This window comes from Nanorana parkeri, unplaced genomic scaffold (assembly GCF_000935625.1).
Source record: "Nanorana parkeri isolate BGI_ZX_2015 unplaced genomic scaffold, ASM93562v1 scaffold205, whole genome shotgun sequence".
NCBI lineage: Eukaryota > Metazoa > Chordata > Amphibia > Anura > Dicroglossidae > Nanorana > Nanorana parkeri.
Window position 1 is genome coordinate 737,266 of NW_017306473.1, and position 12,857 is coordinate 750,122.

At 37.2% G+C, this 12,857-nt stretch overlaps 1 protein-coding gene across 1 annotated transcript in view; it reads left to right on the forward strand.

Moving 5' to 3' along the window:
• DOCK10 (dedicator of cytokinesis 10) overlaps positions 1-12,857 on the forward strand; it is a 203,496-nt gene that overhangs the window by 109,905 nt on the left and 80,734 nt on the right. The window contains exons 14-21 of the mRNA XM_018555626.1: positions 328-410; positions 2,053-2,175; positions 3,032-3,111; positions 3,944-4,131; positions 6,059-6,124; positions 7,580-7,672; positions 12,312-12,435; positions 12,633-12,754. Coding sequence (XP_018411128.1) covers positions 328-410; positions 2,053-2,175; positions 3,032-3,111; positions 3,944-4,131; positions 6,059-6,124; positions 7,580-7,672; positions 12,312-12,435; positions 12,633-12,754 — 879 coding nt within the window. The remainder of the gene's footprint in view (positions 1-327; positions 411-2,052; positions 2,176-3,031; positions 3,112-3,943; positions 4,132-6,058; positions 6,125-7,579; positions 7,673-12,311; positions 12,436-12,632; positions 12,755-12,857) is intronic.

Genomic DNA, 12,857 nt, shown 5'->3' on the forward strand with positions numbered 1-12,857 from the left:
TGCTTACTGTAATACCCCAATTCATGCTCCATAATAACTTCCTGAACATTCAAAGGCTACCTAAATATTGTATTTACGTAAATTTGGGTGTATTCCCATTTAATTCCCAAGTAGAGATTGCTCTACTATATACACAGTCAACTAACACACAGACACAATTTAGAGTTAAAAATCCCAGAATTTGCATTACATACTGTAAAACCCACAGTGACCATCAATAATATGGGTTTGTTTTAAATTTGTCAATTTAAATCTTTTGTGCATTTAACACCTTGAAATGCATAAAACACAGATAGTACCCATACAATTATTTTATCTTTTTGCCAGTCTGCACAGAAATTGCTGAAGACAACAAAGCAGCATTGTAGTCGGCTGGGAAAGTATCGGATGCCGTTTGCATGGACTATGAGGTAAATCAGGATTGTTTTCTTTTGTGCAGTACATTTTACAAATCAGTTTTGCATGTATTGCTGATTTAGATTTTTTCTGTTCAGAATTAACCTCCTGAATGCATTCATTTCTATATATTTAACAGCACAATCTTTGCTTGAAAGTAAGTTACAAATAGTCAACTCTTTATAAATTATATCTGGTGCTAAAATGCAACCTAAAGTAGAACTAAAGGCATTTTGAATACCTGTTAGGTTCCTATTGCTGTCTGTGTCCCTGTTAGGAAGATGTGCCCTCTCTAATTGTGACCATTGTCAACAAGATTGAAAGTATAAGAAAATCCCACATTTTAAATTGTCACCTGAACAGGAATACAGGGGAAGTATTTTAATGTAGACAGACTTTAATACTAGTGACCCTGGTGACAACCTGGGATTTCCTTCAATTTGGAGGGATGTCGTCTCACTTCCGGTTGTGTTCCAGGTCTGTCCTCGAGGAACAGACATAAAGTGAGAGGATTTTTTTCCAAAGTAAGGTGAAACTCGGCCTTTGAGAGTTTCCCATGGATCTTTAATGAAAAATTTTCCCTCTGTGTGAGTGAATATCCGGACAGGGTTAGAGACAGCACTATACCTTAGAGGTTCTAATCATTTACGCCTCTATCCAAAATTAGAAAAATATTTTGACTGGCAGAACTGTTTGGTTCTGTTATCAATAAAAATCAGTAAACATGTATATACATTTAACTACTAAAAATACCTGAATTTGTCTCAACATTAGCCATCCATCATCCCTTCTACATCAGCAATCACATAGGAAAGGCCAGCATTAGGAGCCAATCAAGTTTTGCTGCAGTGCAATACAGTATGCTGAGGGAGAACTTGCTGACAATTGGAAAGACCAAAGGGATGGACTAACCAGAGTTCTGCTGCATCTTCGTTGTCTTGTCAGCAGACAGGGATGTGTTCTTGACCAAGTTGTCTTGCAGTAGTGAAAGTCAAGGGTCTGGCTAGGAAGTTTGGCATTGATTTCTGGATCACAAAGCTAAATGCACAAAATTGAATTTCCTTTCACTGATGGAACAGTTCTCATCTATATTTCCACTGTGCATTTAGCTGCTTGGCAAAAGCTTTTTAAGATGTTTAAGATCAAAGGTAAATTTAGGATATTGTTTTTGATCTGTGCTTAATGTGAAACACAAGGCATATAACGGGTATACCCAAAAACTGAGCTTTTGCTTTAGTGTGGATTCTGTTTAGCAGAAATATCCACCAGCTTCTTCTGTCACTTGGCCTAACTCATATGCTCAGGTGATTTCTGCATGTATAGGGTATGTCCACCAAAAACTGATATTTAAATTGTGAATTGATGCCAATGGGTTGGCTCCAGCAATGAGATGTTCCCATTGTGATTCCATCTATGCCCCGTCACTGAAGCTGTAGCAACAGCATCACATTCTTGATACTGCATTCCCTGTTTATTCACTGAGCTGGGTAAGGGTAAGGACACCTATATAACATGGTGCATGAACATTTACAGTCACTCTAATACATCTCAAATTACAGACATGGAGACATTACTATTTGATTGACCATTGTAAATATGTTTATTATGAATTCAAAGTATGAGTTCACTTTTTAAAATGTCCTTTCTTTTTTCTAGACCAGTATTTAAAGACAACGCTGGGAACATAGATCGAGAATCCAGGTTTTTCCCTCTCATCAGACAAGACAGCAGCAAGATTTCAACAGAAGATATGATTAAACTGGTGGCAGATTACAGAAGGTTGGATTAAGTAATATGTCTGTGAAATACATGAACTAGTAATTGCTCAACATTAAGTGCTGGTTAATGCAGTCCACATTGTGGCAAAATCAGCTGTCTCTTCTACATAAGAATAAATACACTGGCAAACTACCAATGGTCCTTCTATTTAATAAAAGTGCAATAGTTCTATGGTGGTATTATCCAAACACTTAGATATAGCACAAGAATTTCAAACTTTCTTCCCACATTATATGTCTCCAAATAGCCATACCTGCTTGTAGACCAGGAATCTTGCTTGCCGTATAACTGAAGTTTTCTTACTATGCTAGAAGTTCTGAGCAAACCAAAACAACAAATAACGGTGCTTTAGTCAATGAAAACACACAAGTGGCCTGTATTTTTTAGACTATTTGTGTTCCCTGTTTGATTTTTTTAATAATGTGCACAGGAAAACGTAATCGACCAAAACTATTGCAAGTTTCTATTTTCCCCATTCCCAGACAGGGGAAGTATCTTTTTTACTGATTTATAGATACTCCAAATTAACTACGTACGTAATTTTTTTAAAGCATCTCTAAAGTCTACTCTAGTGTCCATACAGGTCATAGAGCACCTGGCCTTAGTTGGCCTTTCTATTATATTATATAGATGACAAGAAAGACTTTTCTACTGTCTATATAAATTCCCCTCAGTATTTAGTATAAGTATTTAATTGGGTGTTTGTGTCACTGTTGTATAATATATAGAGGGAATGTTTAGAATAGGTCCCCGTGTGGTCATTAATAAACTTTTGGGTATAGAATTGTACTTTTTTATGTTATGGGACTATATATATGTATTTGCAGTACACAGTTTTTATTTTGCTTATGTCCAGGTCAGAGAAGATGAACAAAATACCAATAATTCCAGGAACCTTGGATATATTAATAGACAATGTGCTGAAGGAACATTCAAGTAAGCAATCTTTTCACACACATTACATTTTACATACATTGTGCTTAACTGCATTGAATAATGTGAGTCTTCCAGAAACATATATGAAATATGTGGCTTTTTCCTTTTTTTTTGCTACACATATACAATACATCAACTTGTATATAATGGTTTAATATGTGTTAATGCTTTAAAACCTTGTTCCCGTGTATTGCTCCTAATTATGTATGTGTATGGGGCAGCCATCTTTTCTTATTGTATATGAAGGCACTATGCAATAGTTGATGCTAAACTATAGCTGTATATATCTATATGGCTGATCTCAACATAATTTAACTAGGTTTAGTTGATGAAGAAAGTTCATAGTTGAAAGAACATGATGGTCCACTATTCTCATACATACCCCAGGATAACATTTATCTCAGTATAATCCAGAAAGAGGTGTTTTATGGCAGAAATCATTTATCCATTATGGGTCATACATAAAAAAATGGGCTATCAAGAAGGTTTATTGTTGCAACCAATTAGAATGTTTGGTTAAATTTCAACTCTGCATTGTACAAGGTTATTGGTTGCAGATGGAATTTCCTTTACCATCATTGTTTTATTACACATGTATATGATGCAATATAAGTGATGCATTATGGCAGATTGAATATTGATTCTGAATGTGCTGTTGGTGACATTTCCCTTACAGTTTTGAGTCTGTTTCATTACTCTGTGCCTAGGCAGGTGGTTCTAATTCCAAACCCTTGATAAATGAAGCCTTGTGTGACAGTTTTGGCAGTTGATCTATGAGATGCTATCAAGTTGGCATATATACCCTGCTATGATTTGCATCACTGTTTTCCAGATTGTCTTACCTCATCTTTAGTTCCAATTAAGCCATTTAGTGAACCAGAGAAATGTCTGCCCACTGTGGAAGTTGAAGAGTTTGTACAGGCATCAACCAAATACTCTCAGCCTTTCAGATCTTACAAGAACCAAATATACATTTACCCAAAACATCTCAAGTATGACGGCCAAAAATACTTTAACAAGGTAAGATGTTATATGATACTATACATTATTAGTGTTTCCTAAAGCTAAACACCAGGCCTAATAATTTATATATACTTACAGAGGTCCAGCTTGTGTCATGACATCACTGCTCCTTGACCAACCAGAGAATGCCTAGTATTCATTCATAAAAATACTAGGTGTTCACTGAATGGCTGCTGTGTCGAGCTAGCCACCTTCTGTGTTTTAACACCAGAGTAGAAGTTGTCCAGCACAGCGGCAGTACAGGATGCGGAGGTTTGACGTAACTCACTGTAGTAGCAGCTGCTCCTGCATTGTTTTACAGGATCATCTTGGCCCTTCTAAGTATGAAAGAAAAAAATTTATATATATACTTATATCGGTCTAGCATGTGCCATGATGTCACTGCCCCTCGTCCAATCATAGAGCGCCTAGTACTCATTCAAAAAAAAAAAATGGTGTTTGCTAAATGGCCTGTGTACTAAGTGAGTGACCTTCTGTGTTTTAACATGCAGTGCAGGACCCAGAAAATCACTGCACCACACTGTAGTAGCTGCAACTACTTCAGTGTTTTACAGGTTCCCCGTGGCCCTACCAGGTAACAAAAAATATACTCTTATACTGGGTCAAGTTAAGTTATGCATTTTCTTTGGTTAAAATATTAGAAAATGGTGAAAAGTAGGGATTTACTGATACCATTTTTTTCCAGACCAACTACGAGTACCGATACTTTTCCTCGCCAATACCATTTACCGATACCTTTTTTTTTAGTGTCATGTGACAGTTTTTCTAAAACAATACAAACTAACAATTTTAGGACAGTGGTGGAGCGGCAGGGCCTGGTCGACCTTGGTAGTTCTGGCACTAACTTCAAGCTATAGAGGGACTGCAAATCACAGCAATACATTATATTTAAAGTTTTTAAAGTCTAATGTAGCCAGATTTCTAATGTCTGTTTTACTCATATTTACGCTGTGCACAATAGACATATGATACAGTGTATGTACTTGCTTTTTCAGAAATATTAAAGTGTAATTATTATAGTTAAAACTATCTTTTTTAAATCCAATTTGCTGCTTTTTTACACAGAGTTATCAGTGTAAATGGTAATTACCCAGAAATACATTTATCCTTGGAAAGATTTTTTGTCATTTATATATCCAAAATAACATGACCTGAAAACACGCCTCTTTGGGCTCCATTCTTCGGTGAAGTCACTGCTGTGGCACCTCACATCACTGATCAGAACAGTCTGTTCTTTTCTGAAGGTGCCCAACAGACTGAAATTGATCTGTCTGCAGGTGGCTACGCATGGGTTGCCAAAGTTTGCATGATGCTCTAAAAGCTCATTAAAGGGTTTACTTACTCTGGAATACTGCTCTATTTGGAACAGTTGTCTTTTACGTTTAAAAAAAAATGCATGCTTACATATTGTTAATAGATTTGTTTTCTTATATTTTTCATGAAGTCAAAATATAGTTTGATCAATTCCAAGTACTCGCTATTGCAAACAGAGATTTTCCAGTTTGTTGGAATATCTTTAAGCAATTAGCTGACAAAAATTCCCCTTTCTATGAAGCAAAAGGAATATGTTTTTCAGCTTGCATGTGACACATTCACATGTCAGCCAAGTTGTGGAGAACATCCTGGCTGTCCCCAGAAGTTCAGTGGTTAAATTTGGACAGTTGTCTTGATGCCAGTCATTATTAGTGAGACATTTGACCATCTATGACAAGCCTTACATCTGGTGACAAATAGGATGTGATGTCAATGAATGACACAATTTGCCCCCTTATCACATTTTTAAAAGGGCCAAATATTGTTTTCTGTATTGTAAAGAAGCAAAATTAAGTCATGGAATTGGATTTGTTTCAGTTATTGCAGGGTCTACTGCCTTCGCATCTATACAACATGAAAGCATTAATATCCTACCTTGCTCTTCTTGCAGGCAAGGAACATAATGGTGTGTATTGAGTTTAAGAGCTCTGATGAAGAAGGAAGCCAACCCTTAAAGGTGACCTGTTCACAAAAATAACTGGGTTCTTTGCTTTTCTTTTAACCAAAATATATTGTATGATGAAAGTTGCCTTTTTCTATGCACGGTGGTAGATGTGAGAGGGTGGGAACCAGGCTAATTAGGGACAACCTGAGGGGGTAAGGCAATAACAAGTACTTCTGACACTGGAGAATGTGAAAACCAAATTGCCTTCTTTGTTTTAGTCTCCATATGCTTCCTGGGGTCCTTATGTCTGGAGCTGTATGCACACTCTTCCTGTAACTCTCTGACCAATAGACAGAGGGTAATCAGCTTCAACTTTTTTGGCTGGATTGTCTATATTTGCATATTGACAGGTCAAGGTTTTGGGGTTCTATGAACACCCTGGAGACAAAAATGAAGTATGTGTGGGGCCCCTTAGCGCATACTTTTAGGTTCTTTTTTTACTTTGATAACATTAGTCATGTGAGACATGTACTGTACCTCTACTATATCATAACTGCTCACGACAGATCTATAGAATAGATATATGTCTTTTTTTGGGATGTCTGATTTTGAATTTGCAATTGATGCTTGTGATCACAGTGTTACATGCTTTTTGAGAGCAAGGGTCACATAGTAAGGGCAATGGCCAGTTAATATACTTACCTGGTCAAATGAGCTAGTGAAAACAATAACAATAAAAATGTATCCAAAACATTAACAGCGGAACTCTAGGCCCACCCTTTCCTCTTTTTTTATTTTTTGAGTGTTAGAGCTTTAGTCAAGTTTTTATTGCTGTTTGTGTCTGTAATTGGGTTTTTGCTTTTCTGCTGACTCTTTCTGAAACCTCAGATTACATTTCTTACTGCCTGTGGGGACCTATTAACTATGCTTTACATGAGATACTTACCATGTGAAACGCTTGCCCCGGGCCTTTTGCGAAAATTATCTTGGAGGTAATTAGATATGATTAACTGGTATATTACTTTGTTGAAGACTTAAGGGAAATAAACTATATTGCTCATGTCAACCAATCATAAATGTGTTTTAATTTAGAAAAATCAACATGGTAGCAATTGGTTTCCTCCACATTTTTAATATTAGCCAAGAAAAGAAAATTCTCATGAACCAATGTCAAAAAACATAGCTTACATTTATAGCCTTTTTTAAACTCCCCAAACGTTTGTTTATGGAAATACAAATCCCTCAACTCCTTAAAGTGTCTACTGGCTAGTCTTGGATTCTGCATGGATTAGGCTCATAAATCTCCATGGGAACAAGGTCTTCTGAACACAAAGATCATGTCTAGATTGAACATAGTAAAAATATTTGCTTTATGGAAAATACAGCAAGATGCTCCCTCATAGAGACATGTAACTAGCCATAACAAGATTATGCAACTTCATTTGTTTGCTATGTTTATCTGACTGTTTTGTGAATGTGTTACATTTATACAATTTTCTGCTGTCTTTACTGTTTTCCTTCTAACAGTGTATTTATGGAAAGCCTGGTGGCCCATTGTTTACAAACGCAGCCTATACCACCATCCTTCACCACTCTCAAAACCCAGATTTCTATGATGAGGTCAGTCTGTATCACATATTTAGTAACTTTTGCTTATACAAGATTTTTACCCATTGCTTCAAATGCTATAGTAATATGCATATTACTTCTGACACATTTGCATGTCTTAATCTCCAGAAAACTTGATAAAATATATCATGCATATGACCAAAGATACTAGACCAGAATACATGCACTGATGCTGGTGGTGGCCCATGTATGCAGATAAACAGTCATTGGGCACCTGAAATCACAAGCCTGATAGGAGTTGTTTTAGCATCATCTAGCAACAGAGTTAATTTATGAAAAGTCAATAAAAGTAGATTTGTTGGCCAGGGGAATTACTGCTAAATTGTGACTGGCTTGTCTCACTGGCTTAGAAAGCTGTATTTAGAGAGATGAGTAAGCTGCATGAAAAGAGCACCATGGTGATAAGTGGGAGCTTACTGTGAGGAGAACTGCCCTAGAAGGCCTGTTTTGTGGAAAAAGACTGCCTTGCAGAAACTGAGAGGCACATGCCTGGAAAGAGAGAGGAAGAAAATGCTCTGGAATGAGAAACACTGCCCTCTTTAGACTGGACTTGAGAGAAAGAGAGGCTGCCATGAAGAGCCCTGAGCAAATAGAGGCACTGCTCTAGAGAGAAAGCGAGAGATACTCCCAGCCAGGGTTGACTGCACAAACCTGTTCATGCGTCCTCTGAGGCCATTTTCAAAAGACCAGATCTCTACAGGCAGGCTAGGCTGAGAAATGCTTCACTGTGGAGTTGTGGAAGTCATTAATATCCATTATCATACTAATGGCATGCCATGTAATATATGGTATTTAAATTAGGTAACATTTTCATATTGACTAATGGAAGCTGATGGTTTAAAGGGATTTTTAAAATAATGGCTTCAGAGTACAGATTTATTTGCAGGAAAGCCACTGCCGAAGGCAGCCGAGTGAATACCGCGTCAAAGTGAAGTGAGCCGAACGAAGTTCGGCTATTCACTCCGGCTCAGTATGGCTGGCACCTTAGTGGGAACTGAGCAGAATAGAAAATAAGTGAGAAGAGTGGGGGGGAAAAGTTGAAAAATAATTTTTTAAAATGTAAATAAATAGGAAAAAAAAATATTTTAAAGAAAAATAATTGGGCAGAGCTAGCAGTGACAGCTAGATCCGCCCAACTGTTTCCTATTTGCTGGAACCTGCCAGAGTCTTCTAGCAGGTCACGGGCAATAAATAACAACTGTGACGTCACGGCCAGCTCCGCCCAGTTGTTATTGTTTAATTACAGATCAGCATGCCAGGTCATTTGGGCACGCTGATCTGTCATTACAACTGGGCAGAGCGAGCTGTGAAATCGCGGCTCCCAACTGTCATTTGCGGAGCGAACGGCTTTGGCCTTTGGCAGGCTGTTCTCCCCGCCTTGACTGTCACTTCGGCTCACTTTTCCCCTCTACAACCCTGACCAATGTTGATAGAAACTGCACTATTAAGTATGTGGAGTTTTTTTATGTTCTGTTCAGTAGCTGACAAGTTTTATATTACTTATCTCCTATACTTATGTAGAACTAGAATATACCAAGAACTATTCACATTATTTATTGCTGCCTAGCAGACTCCTATATAATGTCACTACAACAGGCATACAAGAATGCTCACATCATACTCTAGGGCCAATTAAATATAAAGAACTATATACATTAACGTGCATGCATATGTATGTATGTACACAGAGTTTATGTAATAATATATTTCTAATATCTGTGATGATAATGCTGTATGCAGCTTACAGCAACCATCAGACATTGCCTTTGCAATTTAGAGCAGTCAAACAAATGAAAGATGCTAACTGCATATCTTTGCTTTTTGCTCTAAAATACTAAATAAAGCCTTGTGTGCTTAAACTTCTAATTTTACTGTCCACTCATCTGTTTCTGTGTGAAAAAAAACAAGGGAGATTTTACCAGCTCTGCTATAAAACGGTTTAATAACCACACAGCCTTTTTTCATAAATCAGCTGCCAGGTTAATAGATTCCCGCCAAGACCCCTCCATAGCACTGGCCAAGCTTTCTTGGCAGCTTTTTCGTATATAAAAGATTCGGCTGATTTCCAGGAAAGCATTTTCCAGTGTCTGCAATGGAAAGAGAGGTACATTTACACATACCGCAGAAATCTGTACATATTTAAGGCTTATTTTCTGCAATTGTTATAAAGCATTTCCTGTCACACTTTTTTTATTAGACATTTATGTTTACAGCTTTGATTTTATTTTGACTGTTGCTTTATTTTATACAATAATAAGTCACTCAGACACTATACACAATATAATTATATTCAATATGTATGCAAATAACATGGTAACCTTTTTATGAAAGAGAAGCTGTCATAGATTTTAAAGCAGAGCTTATGTGAAATATCATGGTGCTCACTCTGTCTTCTAAGATGGCCCATGAAATAACTGCCTGCCTTAGAGAAAAGACTGCCCATGTAAATGACCCTTGTGTAATCCAAGAGATTATCCAAAGACACCTTGAGGTTCATTTATACAAGTTCAACCTGACGTATAGCTGGGAGGATGCCATTTGCACTGACGAGTATAAGAGTATAGTAAATGAACCCCATAAATAGGGGTTCTATATAAGGTATATTATATAGTATACTGTGGCTACGCAGACGGGCAAGGAGGAGGTATTTCACTTAAAGTCCACGTTATGCTGACTAACACTAGTGCTTAAAGCAGTCAGTCAGTCAGTCGTCCATGTAAATCCATGTACAATAAAATAAGGCAATTCCACGTATTTCAATAGGGCTTCAGATTTCTTGTAAAAATTATGGGAGCTCCGAAATTTAAAGGGACTAAATTATATAAATGCCAACTTTAACTATAAAGCCAGATCTTTCATCCACTCATTTCACACCTCACTATTGGCTAGTAAGATTGTCCATCACAGTGACTGATAACTGCTGAGGTGCCAGAAGGGATGGGCCAAAGATTAAATTTGACATATTAGATTTTTGTGTGTGGGTGTGTTTTTTTATCATTAAAGGGCCATCCCTGCTTTAATTACCTAGCTGTATGCTGCTGATATAAATAGGACACTGGCTGTATAAGAGTTTTTGACTGATACTAGTGAAAATGATTACACCTCACCTTTTACATCTGCTAGGATTATTTATAGCCATATCTGGGTGGTTCCTAGTCAATGCCTCCTTGAGCAAATGTATTTTTTCAGAGAAGTGCTGTACATGAGAAATATTGATTGTATTTTCATAGGCTGCATTACAATCAGTCATTAAATACCAGTAAAAGATGATGATTTTATTGGATGCTTTAAAATATTGAATTTGTTGTTTCAGACAATATATATATACTAAACATAAAGATATTTACATTTACTGCCAACGAAAACAAAATCTACCATGGAAGTGGGGCTACCCCCGTACTGCAAAGGTTAACGGCTCATATATGTCTAGGATAGCTGTGTTTTGGTCTTTTACATGCTATGTATAGCGCATTGCACTCCTGACCGTATGATCATGAATCAAACGATGGTAGGTGGTGCAGTGATGAAGGGATGGTGCCCCGTTAAGAGCAATAAAAATAAGAATCACCGGCACTCCAAAAGTGAAGCAGTACATATTTTTATTGATGCATGTTCACATTACCACAAAGCAAACAATGTTTCTTGGCTACATGGGATCCCTTCAGGCAAACAGTGTGATGAAGGGACACTATGCGACCCCAAAACGTTGTTTGCTTTGTGATAATGTGAACATGTGTCAATAAAAATACTTACTGCTTCATTGTTGGAGTGTTGATGACTCTTCTTATTATTGATCTTTTATATACTGGACCCCTGACAGTCAGTGCTCACCCCTCTCTTCTATGCTCCAGGTTGTGGATTGTGCCTTGACATCCTTACATATAATGAAGGGCTATGATCCCAACAATTAGACAGAGGCTGCTGGTCTTGGATGCTACAGAAGTAGGGATCAGTTAAGTAAAAGTCCTTTACACAATACCCCTAGGCATATATAAGAAGTTAACCCTTGCAGTTCTGGGGCAGCCCCACTGCAAGGATCATTTTATTTTTCCGGATAGACTTAACTTTATAGTGAAAGATTACACAGTTCAAATCTGACATTTACCAAACCTTCACTGCAGGTAAATCTTCCCTATTCATGCGTTTTAAATGACAGTGATTCACCACTAGTAAATATAAGGCACATTTACTGCTTTACAAATAAGTGTTTAGTATCGGTCTGCCCTAACAGAAACAGAAATAATTGGCTTCCAGCTTATGGGAAGTGTAGCATGCAATCTAAGCAAATTATCAACTAAGGAGGTTTTAGTATTTTAATGTTTAAACATATGAAATATAATACCAGCTGTGTGTTAGCCAAGGATATATATAGATAATCCAATGTACAGCAAGAATAAGTTGGGCTCTGGTCTGTCGATCATAATATTTTGTACAATCACAGCACTGTGTATCATTTGTATAGATTACATTTTCTTGCAACTGTGAAATGTGTATGCTTCTATGACCACTACATAATCCAGAGTGTCTCTAGTTCCAAGAGCTATTTTCTTTGTATTGATCTTATGCATACAAGATATCTAGGTGTTCAGTCTAAAGTGTCTAAGGAGAGGTGTAATATTTTACATTTCAGGTGAAAATTGAGCTCCCCACCCAACTCCATGAGAAACATCACATTCTGTTTTCATTCCATCACGTCACCTGTGACATAAATGCAAAAGCTAATGCCAAAAAGAAAGAGGCTCTGGAAACTCCAGGTATCTTTAGAAGGATTTCATTCAACTTCTGCACATTGTAACCATTTCCTACTGCTATGTGTTCCATATAGAAGTGGATACTTTGATTCACAAGGGTTTCCCATTGTCACTCCATTGAACCTCATATGTGAGCGTGGCCATTAAGCGGCCCGTGTATAACCTGCACAGTGATGTTTTCTGGTCTTCTTTTACTACAGTTGGGTTTGCCTGGTTGCCTTTGTTTAAGAATGAACAGCTCACTTCACAAGATTATCTCATTCCTATTGCTGCCAGTTTACCTGCAAGATACTTGAGTATGGAGGATACTACACTGGGGAAGGTACGAAATAGCCAATTCGTTTCTCCTCAACCTGCTAAATATTTGAATTTAAACTACTGTGTATTTTGAAAGTGTACTGATTTAAGTTAAAATTGCATTGTTT